Source organism: Pelmatolapia mariae, linkage group LG16_19, assembly GCF_036321145.2.
Source record: "Pelmatolapia mariae isolate MD_Pm_ZW linkage group LG16_19, Pm_UMD_F_2, whole genome shotgun sequence".
NCBI classification, from domain to species: domain Eukaryota; kingdom Metazoa; phylum Chordata; class Actinopteri; order Cichliformes; family Cichlidae; genus Pelmatolapia; species Pelmatolapia mariae.
The window spans coordinates 39813114-39830798 of NC_086241.1; the positions used below are offsets into that span (position 1 = coordinate 39813114).

General features: G+C 36.9%; 1 protein-coding gene across 1 annotated transcript in view; it reads right to left on the minus strand.

Annotated features, from left to right (window-relative positions):
* Positions 1–4089: 4089 nt before the first annotated feature.
* nrxn3a (neurexin 3a) overlaps positions 4090–17685 on the minus strand; it is a 212322-nt gene continuing 198726 nt past the window's right edge. The window contains 4 exon segments of the mRNA XM_063500149.1: positions 4090–6226; positions 6228–6440; positions 6442–6584; positions 6587–6694. Of these exon segments, the coding sequence (XP_063356219.1) occupies positions 5768–6226; positions 6228–6440; positions 6442–6584; positions 6587–6694 (923 nt within the window). The 3' untranslated portion in view covers positions 4090–5767.

Consider the following 17685-nt stretch of genomic DNA (forward strand, 5'->3'; position numbering starts at 1 on the left):
GCACAATCTTGAGAAGTCATTGATCCACGTTCTTCTGAGTTCAAAACACTGTGTGCAAATCAACCTATAATATTCTCTTCTGATGATAATGAGTCCCTCTCAACATCAAAAGTACATCTTCATTTGTACAGCTGTCGTCAACAGCCTAAAGTAATAATTATAAGAAATGCTTTCATATAAAGCTGTCATTAACAGCTGCTCCACCACATACTGCAGTTCTGGTGTTTTAGGTCAGGTATTGTCTTTCTGTTACAACACTGACACCATGAGGTCAAGTGGGGTCATGTACAAAACTGGTTGTTTTATTTTTGTTTGATAAGAACATTTTCTTAATCTTTGTCATTTCACCATCCAGCCACCATTTGACAGAAGTTTATTTCTTATAAAGAATGTTTTACGCCTATAGATGAGCACTGATTATAGTATATACTGATTATATACAGGACATATTCTATAGATATATATATTGGACACATTTATGGGCACACTGCTAAAAGAATGTGGTTGTATACAACTCATAGTTTTCAAACAATTAGTACAAAAAAAAAAGATTAAGGCTTTCATGGTCCCAGGTCTTCTCTTGTTGGCTTGCTTTTTCTCCCTCATGTCTGTGTTGTTGCACACATGTTTGTTTACAAACGTTCCCACATCCTTATTAGTTACCCACCCGTCAAAAATCAGCTGATTAACTCGCCTGCTCCTCATTGGGTCGTTGTGCCAGCTATTTCTATTGTTATTCTATTGAACACAACACAAAACCATCTTTGACAGGCACGTTAGAAGCATCTCGACCTACTGTGGTTTTGTACAATCCATCAAATCCACCAAGTTTTTAAGAAGAAGCGATTTTTGGTTTCCAAGTGAAAAATGACGTCCTTGTTCAGCCAAAGAGGATAGATAACTTTTGTTGTACCAACTCTTTGTAGCTCCATCAAGTCTTAAGTATTTAAAGGACTGGCTGTGGCAGTGATTCTCCGTAGATTGTTTCCTCCACCATGGTGGTAAATCGGCTCCTCTTGTTTGATGTTTGCCTTCATGTGTTCTGCTTGGTTTTCATCTGGTCTCTAGTTGACTATGAAACTTACCTGCCTTGTCCCATGGCAGTTCTGTTCACTGCTAGACCCAGTCCTATCCACCTCACTCCAGTAAATACTACGCTTTGGATAAGCAGTAGAGAGTGAGCACTGACAGTCCTCTCCCTCTCAAGTACCCTCCCTGGACCTCAACCTCAGACTCTTCATTTATAGTAACGGAAGCTGATGAAGGCCTCAAGTATAGCAATGATTTAGAAACACCTTAGCTTTCTCTTATAATGAAGAATGCATTTCTTAAAAAATATGACTGTTAGCATGTTGTATTTCCATAAAAGCAGAGGTTAAAGTGGACCGGCACAATCTGGAACAGCCTTCCAACACATTCAGGTAATGAGCAATTAAATCCGATAGGCAGGTGAATGCATACTATTATTGAATTAATTTTTCATGTGCTGCAGCTTAGCAGTCCCTCCAGTGACAGCACTGAGATACATCCTTTGTAAATAAGAAAGTAATGACATCCCACAGCTAGCTTACACTTCCAACACACCCTTTGTTCTTCCCCCTGAGGTGCAGATATAAATAAATTTGAAGTCAGAGTATTTCAGCATTTAGCTAGTACTACAAAATAAGAACAAACATAAGCAGAGTAACATTTTTTAGAGCGTCAGGTAATTTCAAATGTAACTTTTCAAACATCTCAACAAATGCAGCGAGTTTGGCACAAAAAGTATGTGTTAGCCAATGTTTAATGCTGCTGGAAAAAAAAAAGTGCAACAGTGAGAGATGAAGAAAGACAGGACAGGACATTTACTGCAAGCTACAGTGGTTAGTTTGCATTACTGTGGTGAAATGCACAGCGATGTACTGTGATGGGACTGGTGCAGGAGCAGGCTGTGGCGTTCATGGTCAATATTAAGTTACATCAAGGATAACAGAAATCAATTTATACTTAAGGTAAAGACCAAGATGATCCAAATGTTACCTCTGATAGTACCTTTATGCTCTTGGAAATCAGTCATACAACTCGTGTAACATGTGGTTACATCTTGTTGAATTCACTTGCTTGAATCCACAAAGAGCAGTGAGACGGGAGTAACAGCAAACTGATCATAGCGTGTACACAAAACTCTGCTTAATCTCACAAAGAAGTTGTTATGACTTAATAAATGTGACGGATTTTGCCCCCATGCTGCACCGCATACCCAATGTTAAGGTTAAACAGGTAAAATGGTAAGTTAAAAACAAGCGACCTATTCTCCAACGATATCTCCAAGAAGTTTCACCCTCAAAATAGTGATTAACCTGCAACACTGAAGACACCATGAAATAATAAATATGGAGTTTTCTGTGTGCTGAATATAATTCGACCTAAAGCCACATTTGAGTATCTGTTGGCCAGCACATCGAGGGCTGATCACCTTTAGCGGGCCAGCCTTGAGACTTACTGGGTTGTAATTTTCCAAAGGCTCATATGTCTACAACATGTGGATATCGTACTGTGTACCTGTCTCACGGTCTCCTGGGGCCTGTACTGATAATTATAATTTTTTCAGAGGAGAACTGCAAAAATGATTTGGTAAGCATACAGTTAAAGGTTTAGTGTCATCACTAATGATCAGTTAAACTGTGTTTTTTTTAGAGGTAACCAGAAGGTGTTAATTTTAGCTAATAGAAAAATTAAAGATAGATTCCTTGTCAAAAAAAGAAAATTACAGACAAAAATGACATGAATAAAAAAGGCTTTCAGTGCCAATAACTTCTTTCAGTATTGTTGTCATGACAATTTCAGTGTCAAAGAAATGAAACAAAACAAAAAACCAAAACAAATATACAACATAGATGATGTTTCACATAGAATGCTCAAAAGGCGTTGTCTCCTTATTTTGCCAGGCACTTTCACAACCTCAGTCTCAGTTCTAATTTCCCATTCGTCAGAAGAATGTTAAATGCTTATTGACAGTGGACTCATCTCTGTGCTTGTCCTGCTAGACCTCAGTGCAGCGTTCGATACTGTCGACCATAATATCCTATTAGAGCGATTAGAGCACGCTGTAGGTATTACAGGTACTGTACTGCAGTGGTTTGTATCATATCTATCTAATAGACTCCAATTTGTGCATGTAAATGGAGAGTCCTCTTCACACACTGAGGTTAATTATGGTGTTCCACAGGGTTCAGTGCTAGGACCAATTCTGTTTACATTATACATGCTTCCCTTAGGCAGTATCATTAGAAGACATAGCATACATTTTCACTGCTATGCTGATGACACCCAGCTCTATCTGTCCATGAAGACAGATAACACACACCAATTAGTTAAACTGCAGGAATGTCTTAAAGACATAAAGACCTGGATGGCCGCTAACTTTCTGCTTCTTAATTCAGATCAAACTGAGGTTATTGTACTCGGCCCTGAAAATCTTAGAAATATGGTATCTAACCAGATTCTTACTCTGGATGGCATTACCTTGGCCTCCAGTAACACTGTGAGGAACCTTGGAGTCATTTTGGACCAGGACATGTCCTTCAATGCACATATTAAACAAATATGTAAGACTGCTTTCTTCCATTTGTGCAACATCTCTAAAGTTAGAAATATCCTGTCTCAGAGTGACGCTGAAAAACTAGTTCATGCATTTATTACTTCCAGGCTGGACTACTGTAATTCATTATTATCAGTAAGTCCTAAAAACTCCCTGAAAAGCCTTCAGTTAATCCAAAATGCTGCAGCAAGAGTCCTGACAGGGACTAGAAAGAGAGAGTGTACATCATCCATACAAGGTCTTGTCTAAGAGGAATAGAACTGTATTAGCCCAACAGAACAGTTTACTTGTGGTTCGTAAGATATTTAAAAGTAGAGGCAGAGCCTTCAGCTTTCATTTGAGGAGAAAAGCTAAAAGTTTTTATAGTTTTTAAACTGTTTTCCTCTAAGAATAGTATGCCTGATTCTGTGATGAGATTTGGGGTAAATGTCAAAACGGTATAGTATTTTAGTGAAGACTAACGACAGTGAAGATTAACCATATTTACCCAACGAGTACAGTATAACGTCTGAAGAAAAAAAAGTTTTATTTGTTATCAAACTGATGGAAAAAGGTTATGAAAAGTAACAGTTGTGACAAAAATGTGATTTCTAAGAAAAAGACTGCACCTGGTGACTTAATGACAATGACAGGTAATGGAAACATAAAAGGACAATTAAGCAATGATTTATGGTCCCACAGAATTTGTCTTTCCAAACTTTGAAGGCCCATTCTTTTGTTGTCTCTTTGTCATAGATCTGATGTTGTTCTCTCCAAAAAACTTAAAATGAAACTAAACAAATCAGTACTGTCACCCAGAACAAGAAAGTCATGGTACAGAAGAAAGGGCACGTTGTATTTGTCGGACAGTAATTAAATATTCATGCAACTTTAGAAACATCTCTTTTTAGATTTCTAGGCTAACAATACATTTTATTCTTTATGAATAGCAATATGATTCTTCACATTCTCGTTAGAGTCTTTCTCCATGTAAATTAATAACAGTTAATAAATTTCTCATGAAATCTCTTGATAAACCATGTGTTTAGTCTGTACAATAGTGGTACTAAAAATTACAACTGTCATGGTATATGTACAATTTACTACCTACAAAGTACAACAGATAGCATGTAATAAAATATGTAAACAAATTTCTTCTTTTTTGACACAGTTGACTGCGATAGCAGATAGAATTCACACTTTCAACATTAGATTTATTTCTGTATACACATTTGTTAACAGTGTTGTAGTACTGCATTTGTCTTCTTCCTGACACCTCCATAAAAAAGAGAATGATACGCAATGAACCAACACACAATTTTGCAAAGAGAGAAGACCACCACTAGCTATGCGTCGATATTAGACCTTTTTCTTTTGCAGATTTTTCAGCAGTTTTCAGGGGCTCAGGGCAAGTCCCAATCTAATGATGACGTTTTGGCTTGTGCATTAAAGAGAACGTGGTCCAAGTCGAACACTGCATACTGGACTTGTGCTATACCATATGAATCAGGATGGCATGCATTTTACAATCACGTGTTTCTTACCGAGAGAACTGGCAAGCTCTCTCCACAAAGCTTCACTGTGTCAGCCAGACAATGAGAATAATTGTGTTATGAGGTATGCCCTCTCCATTAGTTTATACACAGAAATCATTTTCTTTTCTTGCTGTTCTTTTGTTGGTTTCTCATTTGCCTGGAGCAAAAATAGTTAAGACACAGCACTTATTTATAAACCATAAAAATTGGTAATATTTTGATACAAGAGTCCTTTATTTTTACAACCATTGTGTGCCTGACCCCCTCTTGTTAAGCACTATGTTGTTTACATGCTGAAAAGGTGTAATTTTATGAGCCTTTTGTAATTAACAATTTCACAAAAAATTGTTTAATGCCAAGGATCACGTAGCTCTAAAAGTCACTTAGGAGAATGATGCTGTGAAGTATTTCTCTACCGATAATGTCTCTGACCAGATAGAAGAGTAAGGTCTCTAAAGTTGCTATTTAACCTTGTCATTAAGCTTTTGCTTAATAGTAAGTGTGCTTTATGTTACAGTACATATCATCAGTTCAACTACTCAGCACAGTATAAGAATTTTCAAGTTCCATATTATACCATCATTTGTCATAGCTCCTCACGAGGAAACTGATAAGTAAAAGTTCTCTTAGTGCTCTCTTTCTTCGCGCTCTCGTGTACACGAAAGTCTCACAGTCACACATAATACTCCTTATCCTTGTTTTTCTGTCTCTTGTTGCTGCCTTTCAAGCTTTGCTGTTTGTCCTTCATGACAGCGCCATTGCTCTGCACAGCCGAGTTGGTTATGTAGTTCCTGCTCTCGTCCACCTGGTAGGAGCCTTCATCCCTGTTCCTGTACTTATACATGGCATATAGAAGGATGAGGATGCACAGGGCAGCGGCCGCCACTATTCCGATGACCATCCCGGTGGTGCTGCTAGATTCGCGGACCACTTCCGAGGGCCCTGGAACTCGCCTGACGCCTGGCTCTGTGGGAAGTGCTGTGGGTATATTACGGAACATTGGGGAGGTTATTAATGGGCCCCTCAGCTTGGTGCTGTCTACCTCAAAGGATGTGGGCAATGGAAGCAACGCTAGGTCGGGCCGGGGTTTTAGCTCGCGGTTATTCGTTTTGCCAGCTGGCTGTTTGGAGGGTTGCGGTGGAGGCAGAGGTGGTGGTGGTGCGGCTCTGGTCGGCGGTTCGTGCTATGGCGATAGTGGTAGTCCTACTGCGTCTGGAGATGGAAGGTTTGTTACGTATAAAAGTCTTGGTTGCATTTGCTTTGTAGTCACCTTGAAAGCCTGACGTGGACAAGGTCTTATCTGTTACCAAGAAGAAGGTTGAGTAAAAATCTTCATCATCAGTAGGGTGGCAGCTTAGACTTGAACGCTTTCCCAGAGCCATACCCCGATATCACCAAGCCATCATCATCACAATCATCGCTGCCTCGGTCCGACAAGCAAGGTAGCCCCGCCTCAGTGGCCTTGGACAGGGACTCTTTGGTGGTCTCAAAATGGTGAGGAGTGGGTGGTGGGTTGAGGGAGTGGGAATGAAGGGTGTACAAGGAGCTACAGAGGGGTGCACTAATGGATCCTCAAGTATTTTGACGACTAACTCATCTCCTGGGGTTAGAGACACACATGTAGACACGTTAGAGGGCAACGTTTTATTAAATATGCAATGCATTTGACACACCTGGACTCACAACACCTCATCTCAAATCAATGATCATGACTTGGCATATCGGTTTCTAATAAATCAGTCAAAAATGATGCACATTTATCTTTGAATCCTGCTCTAAATTCCAAAGGAAGTAAAAATGCATGACTTATCTTTCATTCTCTTTGTTTAACAAACTGAAGAAAAAGTTATTTCTGCAACAGGAGCAGGTAGGTGCTGTTTGATGTATATACATAGAAGATACCGTTAATAATGCTTCCTCAAAGGTGATTTATGTCAATGGAGAGAAATGATCCACTTACTAACCACATTTAACAAACTCTCCGGTCCTCAGATGTAATCCATTACATTTTATCATGCTAAATTGTGCTAAATGCAAATTACTTAAATCATATTTAGTAGAGTCGTTTTATAAGATACAGTTTTTTCTTTAAGAAAGTAAGGTAAACTGATATATCAAGCCAAAATCATTTTATCGCACATGCAGTAAAAATAATTTTGATAAAACAGATGATGCAACTATATTTCCTCCTGAAAACATTGGGAAAGGCTGAAAAATCTAAATAAAAACAAAGTACAATGATTTGCAAATTATTTATAGTATATTAAAATATCCACTTTGAATTTCATTTTTGCGCGTTTCAAGATTGGAAAAGTTGTTGAAAAACAACAAAAAACAAAACAAAAACACCTGATCAGGTTATCAAGTAACATATGACTGTGTATGTAAATGACTATCTTGGGCCCACACTCATTTGAAATGAATGCAAAGTGGAAAACTGTGGCCTGACTCATTAACAGTTCTTTTTGGAGAGAGATGCCATCTAGCTTGTTATCAAGCACAGCTAAAAGCCAGCATTTGTGATTGTGCAGGGGGGCATGAGTATCGGTCACTCGCACTGTAAACATGTTTACAAGGTATGGCATCAACCAGGCAATATTTATTACAGGAAGTCTTGCTTATTTCAACAAGTCAATGACCACACACCTTGCACGTTTTGACATGGTGTACCAATTTTCAAGAAAGAGTTGATGAAGCTCGGCTACAAAGTGGGGTGAGGATCAGTGAGCAGACCTGAGGTATTTAAACTAACTCTGAGGTGTTAGTAATAGGAACAGAGCAGCTGAAAGAAGAAGGAAAATGCCAGTTTAAACTGTTTGTTTGTTTGTTTTTCATTGTTGTTGTTTTCTATCTTCTCTGGTGAATAAAAGACAGATTTCAGAGTTTTGCAAATCATTGCATTCTGTTTGTAGTTACATTTTATACAGCATCCCAACATTTGCAGAATTGAATTTGTACAAAAATAGGACTGATAATATTTTACACTTTGTATAAAAGAGTTTGATGTACTTATCATAGTCTGTAATCTCAAGCTGGCAACAGTCGGAGTAAACATTGAAAATGTGACTGTTACACTGACATAAAAAGTATCCATGCAGTAGAGCACCTGTATACAGTTGTTGTGCACATACCAAATTAGATGTCAACTAAAAGCAGCAAGTATGCAACTCACAAATAATCACAAACACAACATCCACAAGCACAAAATTTAAGATGATCATTTCTATAAAACATATCCAGGGTTAAGAGATGCAGTTTGCAAGATTTTAAAACCAAAACCTGTCCTTAAGATCATTAGCTTCTAAAAAGTGTTACTACTGTATATATATTACATACACATATTCACCACTAATCAGTTATTTCTTTGGATGAGTAGTAGTACAATACCTGCATTTTAAAAGTCATTTTAAATTTATTAACGCTTATTCTGCATGAAAGTATTCTACAACCGCGAGGATATTAACAAAAAAGGGAAATTTACACTTATGTGAACCTAATGCTTTGCCTTTATCGAGACGAGAGAAGTAATAAAGTATACCATTTTGTTACTGTACTTGAGTATTTATTTCTCTGAAACATTTTACTTCTGAACACTTTCCACATTTTCAAAACAGGCTTGTTACTTTTTGTTTAAGATATCTGAAGGGTTTTACTTCATCAAACATCAAACTGGTGTGAGCCTAAACCGTTAATGAAAGGCAGTCCTTTCATGTCATGTCATGTTATGTCAATTAGACTAAGTGTGTGTGTGTGTGTGTTGCATGTTAACAAGTATAAGTGGCTTTTACGGGGCATCAAAATAACAATCCAATATCGCTCTCTGGAACAGACACTATTCACACCTGTATGATACATATAAAAGGCTATTGTCATAGTTTAATTGACTTATATCCCTAAAGGATATATATCGAAAGGTTTTTGAGAGCAAGTGCCGGCATAACAGCTGATCGATACTGTAATGCAGAATAAGAAATGAATAAACTCTTTAAAATGACTAAGAAAGATAGGATAACCTTTATTAATGCCACACGTGGGAAATTTGAAAGAGCCAGTAAGCTACTAATACGGATGGAAGAAAGCAGCTAATTCCGAGTATATTAATGTAAAATGTCACCTTGCCAGTAGTCTGACACACCTAAAATGAAACATTGGGAAAATCCTCACATTTTACAAACTGCATCTTTGAAAATCAGTGCAAGGAGAAAATGTACAGACTGGATATCGTCAACTTACATCAACAAATTGCCCACGTGAGTTAGGCATGAGGAAAAGAATTTACAAAGGAAAAGTTGGGTAAGACTGTTGGATAGCCACTGTTAAAGGTCATTTTTATCCTTTGTAGATTGTGTTCTATCTTAAAACGTGACGGTACAGGGAGGCAACAACACATACAACCACACCACATAACATAAAAAATAAACACCATAATACTGTTTTTTATCTTTTGTTTTTTCCTGGTAAATAAGTTGTTTTGTACAAAAAAATCTGTGTATCTTTTTTTCATTGCAAGAGACTTCAGTGACACCTAAAATCTATTCATGTTATAGTTTTTGCTTAATTTGACATATGTTCTTTAGAATGGATGGATGACTTTATATTGTAAAATCTCTAAAGACAAGGGAAAAGGTGAAGAGGGATTGGGACCTACGAACATATTACATAGGAAATGAGGATGATGAGGGTGACAGTGTAAGTCAGTTGCCATGTCCATGTAAAGGCAGTACGAAGCGGTCGGGCGGCATTAGAGCTTTGGGCTGTAAGGAAGGGATGGGGATATACAAACAATGAGCAATATACATGCCCATCTACAGAAAAGAACAGAAAAACTCTAACACTGACATGTCTCACAAACCCTAAACTGCAACTTCTTAGCCATGCAATTCATTTGTTTGTTTGTTTGTTTGTTTCATTACATTAAAAATATTCTTTCTTTCTTTTTTTTCCTCTTTTTTGTGAAAAAAGATTGTAAAAAATCTGAAAAATGGAAGAAATGTGACAAGTGGATGTGGAACTGCTTCACCTACTAATTTGTGAGTTTCTGAATATGTTCAAACAAGTCGGACTTTTTTGCCATCTTTTGAATGTTGCTTTCATTGTGACTTAGGAGAACTTAGTGTTGAAAGTAAAACACACAAGCTAGTCGCTGTGAAGGAGTTCCAAAGCCCAAAAAGTTAAATTATATGAAAATTGTTCACAAAATAGTAATTTATGTATTATCTGATTTCAAAAAGAAAAACCATAAAAGAATAGAAAACAGACTTGTAAAGCCAAAAACATATTCAAAACCAATTGGATAAACTACCAAAAATATGACCAGTTAAAAACTATCAAATGAAAAATGTTAAGATGGAAGAACGAAGCCATTTAAAATTTTGCACACACTACAACCAGATGCACACAATAGAAAACAGACACTGCTGAGAAAGGTGCTCGACTGGACGACGGGCTCCTCTCTCGTGTGTTTCTTGATGACAAATCTATTTGTAATGTTAGTTTTTAAACATGAACCGGCCGTGCAGTCTGGGTGTACATCAGAGAGAGATGGTACTGGCTGAAAATGGGTTGTTATTAGAACTCTCCTTTGGTTTTGTTTTAGTTGTACTGCAGGATGTTGATGCATGCTTAAAGTAAGTTGCATTTAGGGAAAGTAGAAAAGAAACGACACAGCAAACTGGGCGCAGGTAGGACTGACCGATGTTAGAAGAACAGGAGACAGACGCTGTGTCCCAATCTCATAACCAGTAAAGTTTAAACAGGAGTTTACACTGAAAAGAAACGTGTGCTGCAAGGTTGCACACAGCCAAGCTGCAACTTTGGAAAGCCATTAGCAGTTCCCCGATGTCCGTTCATTCAACATCCAATGTATCCAGGATGCAAACTCACATGACGAGTTTGTCACTTTTAAAACAATCCCAATAGCCCCACCCCTCCAATCACCAAAGCAAATAGTTATATATAGTATGCAATTGGGACACAGCTCACGTTGAACTAACAGCAGTGGGAGAAACAGAAACAAGAAACATAAAACATACATTAATAATGTTTTATTAAATGTGGAATGCATTTCATTAGAATTTAAAAGACAAGTATAAAGCTGATATCCATTAGACTGTGCATGTTGCAAAGGTGTTCTCCAGAGGTGGGAGTTTGGGATGAATTGCTGCCAAGCCAAAACTTAGTAATTATCTTATTAGATCAAACAAGGATCTTAAAGTAGCAATCTGGACATCTTTGGTCCATGCTGGGTCAGCACTCCAAATGTTCTCGTGAGAAAACAGGTGAATTCCTCAGTCTAGTTTAGGAATTCTGCCTCGAGTGGAGCGCTTCAAATATGAGAAAGAAAGAGCATCTGTGCTTATGTGGACACTGTAGCAAACAGTTGTGCAGAGAGAGCCGAGCTTTTGCACGGTTTTTGATTTAGAACAGATTCATGTTACACTCGCACCTATGTCCACCAGCTGTGACTGAAAGAATGTAACTGTGGGCACATGTGGCAGAAAAGGATTTCTTCCAAAGGGAATCTGGCCTTTTATAGAAGCGCGAGAAGCATGTTGAAAGGTGTGGTCATTCAAGCAAACACAGCTTCTTTTCATTAAAGCAAGAGCCAGTTGATGTGATCCAGGCATCTGACTAGCATGCTTCCTGGATGACTCCTTGTTGATCTGTTTCATTCATTTTCTATTGAGAAGATAGGGCGGTGAGATTATGTCTGACAGCTGGTTTGGGCCAAGAATGTAAGGTCTGGAAATCTCTGATTAGACTGGTGCCTCTGTGACCCAGACCTGATGAGCATGGTAAATCAATATATGAACAAAACACTATGCATAACTTTTCTTCCATCACGACTTTTTGCTGCACTCACTGTGAGTTTAAACTGTAGAGCATAATGAAAGTTGACTTGTTGTTCCTAGAGTATTTAAAAGTAGAATGGGAGGCAGAGCCTTCAGTTTTCAGGCCCCTCTTCTGTGGAACCAGCTTCCAGTTTGGATTCAGGAGACAGACACTTTACTGTTAGGATTAGTCATTCTTCTTTATACAAGACTTTATTCATTAGTTATTATTAATCTCTGGCTCTCTTCCACAGGATGTGTTTTGTCCCGTCTTCCTCCCCTCACGCAAAATCGGTTGGGGCAGATGGCCCCGCCCCTCTGTGAGCCTGGTTCTGCCGGAGGTTTCTTCCTGTTAAAAGGGAGATTCTCCTTCCCACTGTGGCCAAGAGCTCGTTCTTAGGGGAGGTCAACTGTGTTCTCTTTTCTATGAAAAGTCAGCTCATGTTTCCCTGCTTTAATGTTTTCAAGATGAAGACGCAGCAGTAGGAACTCTTTGGTTTACATTAGCGTCAGCAGTAACTTATTTGATTGTTTCTAGTTGTGTTGCTTTTGACAGACAGATTGTACTGCCGCAAATATAAAAAGAAATCGTTTCATCAGTGGGCTTAAGGTTTAGTTACAGTTGTATTACTTCTAGAGACTTGAAGTAAAAATCCTAGAAACTGTTACTTTAAACTAAGGTTTAAGGCATAAAACTGTAAATGTTACTATTGAGAATAGTAACATTTCAATGACTGCAATCTTGGTTTAAATCTTTATTTATTTAATGAACGAAACCAATGTAAAAACCACTTGTTTTAATTGGGATATAGTTTTTGTAGTGTCAGAACATTTGTTGTCCTGTATCTATATAATTACAGTGAAACAGAAAGTACAATATGTTTCAGTTTTAAGGTTTGATATATCAAGACATTAATATCGTAGGTCACTGTTCTGAATTATCCCCATATATCATCATACGGTCCTCAGTAGATTCTAAAATTATTTAAAGTCAGATGAAGAACAAAACATGACATATTATACTGTGCTATTATTTATCAAAAACTAAGCAAAGTGCAGAAGCAGTGTGTGAAAAAAAATACACCCAGTGATTCAATACACCTTCAGTAACAACTTCCTGTATAGCTTCATCAGTCTCTCATATTGTGATGGAGGAATTTTGGCCCATTGAAGTTTTTGAACATTAGTTTATACATAAATCTCTTAAGATCTTGGCACAGCCTTTCAGTGAGGTTGAGTTGTGGAGTTAGGCTGGGCCAATGCGAGAACTTTGTTTCCATCTTTTTCAGCCATTCTGTTGAAGGAATACTTCATTTTCACACGCTGCTTCTGCATTTTAGCTCAATTTGCACAAAATAAACAATGATATAGTGTAATATGTCATCTGATGACATTTATGTCTTTCACTTCTACATATCTTCTACATATCGTTTTACGTTCAGAAACATCCTGTTGTCATTGAATAACTGAATAATTGCAGCATTTAAACATATCTAATTGTAAGTTATACTACAATTCTCATAAATATAAATGATTATCATTTGATGATACAAAAAATAAGGATATCAGCTTTAAACCTGTAGTGTCATCTGATATATGAGTCAGTATTATAACTACATGTTTTTCCATGTAGGTCAAAATTGAATTCGACATGAATTCCATAAGATGGCAAATCTCTGATTAGCCTGAACTAAATAAACAATGTCAGAGGTTGTAGGAAGTAAAAAAATAAATAATAATAACAATAAAAATATTATCATGAGTCACGCTTCAGAAAATGGTCAACACCTTTCTGTGTGTGATTTGTATTTGAGTGCACATCCAGCATATAGTCTCTAAACCCCTTCCTTATATAATAATTTACTTTAAAATGAACCCTTTAAAAAAGAAAATTATCATTATTATTATTAAATTTATGGCTTAGCTTTTATCTGTTACTTTCATTTTTAAAAATGTTATAAATAAATATTTATATAGTAATGACATATTATTAGTTAAACTGAATAAAATGAAGCGGTTCTATAAGTGAAATTCTAATTCTATTTGTTCTCAAACCTTTGACCATTTTTGAGTTTTTCTAATCAAATCACTAAATAGTAAAATTTAAATAATATATAACTGTTTATAAATGTCAATCATAACAAAACAGTTTGCATGTAACTGCCTGTCTGCCATCAAAAATAACTTGGAGCCCACTTTCTTGCTTGACGTCTGAATGCTGAGGGGGCAAAGACTGAACCTGTGGCTCTGCAATTAGTGGACAACCACTAATTAACCTTCTATACTTGCAAGGATACGTGCAAGCATGTTGGGACACTTGGCCTCTTGGATGATATCTCTGCAAGGTCAACGTCATCACTCGGGGTACCCCAAACCCCTAATCACACCTTACACACCTTAACCCACAATCACAGTCTACCTGGTCAGATCTTTTCAGTCGGGTCAAACTGGACACAAACTCTCAGCATCCAAGGAAGATGAACATTGATGATGTTGATCAACAGCTCTGGGATAAGATTATGGGTGAAATCCATTGCATAGGTTGCTAAAACTTATGTGGAGCCACAGGATAAGAAAGTAAAGTCACTAGAATAGCAGTTATCTGAAGACCATGAGAATTTCCCGAAGATCCTACATTATACTGCAACAACTACCCTAAGGAAAGATATTTTTCTGTTCATAGGCCAAAGACGACTTCATCCTGGTAATAACTGACAAAACTTTGTGAGAATCAAATAAAAGAGAAGAAGGAGCCTAAATATAAAGAACTGGACATTGACTTCCAAAACCAAGTTTGATGCAGCAAGATCACCCAGATAATCAAAACATTAGAAGAAAATGATTTGCTTAAATTGATAAATACTGTCTCCAAAGGTAAAACCCATCGAGACTTGCTGGGATGTACGGTATTAAAGTACAACCTATTTTTGAGCCAAACTTTCCTAAATGTGTTGTATGTACAAAAATACTATTTAACATTTTATTTAATATTATTAAATAATACTTAAGAGTCTAAGAAATTTTATCCTGTATAGTTCAGTAAAAACTAGAAAAGAATAAGGAACCCTATGACAGGATGGAAATGTTTAGCCTAACCCTGCAATCACAAACTAATATTATATGATCCAAGTTATTTTTTCTCTATCCTATTTGATAAAACAATTATTGTTGCAACATTTTTGGCATTTTTCATAAGAACAACTGGACAGTTAACTGTGAAAATGCTTCTCAGATTTTATCTAGTTAGACATGTTGAGTCAGAAGTTTATGTTTGTCTCTAACGCAGTCTCATTAGTGAGTGATGCTAGCATCTTACAGAATTTAAATGAAGGATTAGCAGAATATTTGTTACTGGTTGTTGGCCTTTTTTATGGAAAAAATGTAACCTGCTTATTTGCACACTGAAGGTTTTTAATAGTTTGCAGTAAAACCATTTAAGAAGCCCTTTTAGTTGCCATCTTATGAAATTAACTGAAAGAAAAAAAGGAAAATGGAAAATTTACAACAGAGAACAGAATCACTTGATAAATTCTCTAAACAAACCAGACAGACAACAGCCACACGAAAAAAAGAAAAGAAAAGAAAAAGAAGAAAAAATACCGCATTGAGTGAGAAAGATGACCATTGATGATGATGCAACCACAAAAAATGGCTTCCAACGTAAACAGAAATGCAAACAAAACAACCAAGTTTGTGTAATTGCAGGCGCATGGTATCAGTCAAAACACATGCAAGAAACGATCTTCCTGAAGTCAATGATTTTTAGAGTTTATCATACCATGATAACAATGATCGCTTAAGAAAAAAAAATGGAAGAAAGCAGAATTTGTGGCAAAAAGTCCTTTTTTGCCATCAGCACCAAAACATGTTCACATGTAAAGCAGCTTTAGAAAGGAAGTTAAAGCAGGACAGTAGACTGGTTCTGCTGTCAGTCTCATGTGGAACTCGGTATGTTCAGGATTAAAACGTTGATGGCAAGAAAAGTTTCTTTTTTCTGCCTTTGTAGCTGCTTTGAAATAATAAGGTGATGTGTGTGTGTTTTCTTTTTTCTTTTTTTTTAACAGCTGGAAACAGTTGTCACCCACCAAAACGTCATGCCACACATGATGAGGCCAAAATACAAAAATGCATTTTTAGACAACTGGCGAAAAGGCGGGAATGAAGTCTTGGCAACAAAACTTTAAAAAATGCAAAACAACCAGAAAAAAAGCATCGACTTAGAAAAAGGAGCAAAAGAAAAGTAAAATCAAAGCATGCAGCTGTCAACGTCAACGTGATGTCCGGGTTAGAATGATGTGAATTTCTGTGTAAACATATGATTGGATGACTGGGGCCCTGTCTTTGTCTTTCTTCACAAATCCCCATGGATCTCACCCTGGACCTGACCGTTTTAAACCCATTTAACAACAATATTTCACATACTCTGAAAAAATTTGGGAATGACCTTCAGTAAGGGCATATGTTGTGATGAACATTATCTTTCCGGATTAGGAATCACACTATATCCATTTCCCTTAAGATAACTTAAGAAATGGCGTAAATGTTTCTTTATCACACTATCACCTCCAATATTTTTGATTTGATAGATATTTCGACTGTTTTAGAATTAGAATATTTTAACATGCAATTCACACCCATAGCTCCACTTTGGTGGCATTACGTTTACTATTTGGGTGAAAATCAACCTTCGCATCAAAGATTGTGCTGTAAACGAGCTACAGAACCTCCACCTATTTACATCCACCAGATGACCTGTTTGGGTGTTAAAGGTAGAGTCAGGTTTAGTGTTACAATAAATCTTATCACAGAAAAACTTTACTTGAAAAGCAACGTCTTTTTCATTTCTGAAAATACTTTTTGGTGTGTGGCTAAGATGTAGCTTACCCCAACTCCTGAGTGACCTGGTGGATGTTCCTGTGATCATATTAAAACTAACAACTTTCAACTTTTTATCTACCTAAGAAATACGTGTCTATGCTTTTGTGCCATAGCAAAAATATATCTGTTAACTGTCCACTACAAAAACTGAAATATGGAAATTCCCAAACTCTTTCAATTTGAGTGTTAAGTTATCGCAACATTTTATTTATTTATTTATTTATTTTAAATATTTAGGTACAAAAAAGACAGAATAACAAGTACACCTACAAGCAAAAGTGTAACCCAAAAAAAGAAAAACCTGTACACAGAAATTCAATGATATCTGTTCTCTAGCACATGTACCAATGCAAGCCTCTAAATCTGGGAAAGCACAAATAGAAACAAAAATTAAAATACATTGATGTAAACTAGACAACACTCACTTTAGCTGAACACAAAATTTAAAACCAAAAACTGTTCAAATGTACTGTTTGAAACTTAAAATCAATAGAGCAATGAATGGCAGAAGCAATGGACTCAAACATGATGTTATAAGTTTTCAGCATCAGTACAGAGAACATGGTTCACCATCATACAAACTCAGCATATTGGTGATGACATGGACTAACCCTCATTTTTCCCCTTAGCAGACAACAATTGAATGTACATTGGTGACCATGTTGACTACTTTGTATAACCCCATGTGCAAGTGTAGCTCATGGCCTTGATAAATTACTACTGTGCTAAATTAAGATTCTGAATGTACAAATACATTTGAATACCCAGTTTTCTTACATTAAGTATTGCTGAGGAATTGGGCTTAGTTTACTGTTACCACCTTGGCCATTTATTAAGATACACTTTGACTGACCATGGGGGCGTGATGCTTTAAGGATACCTC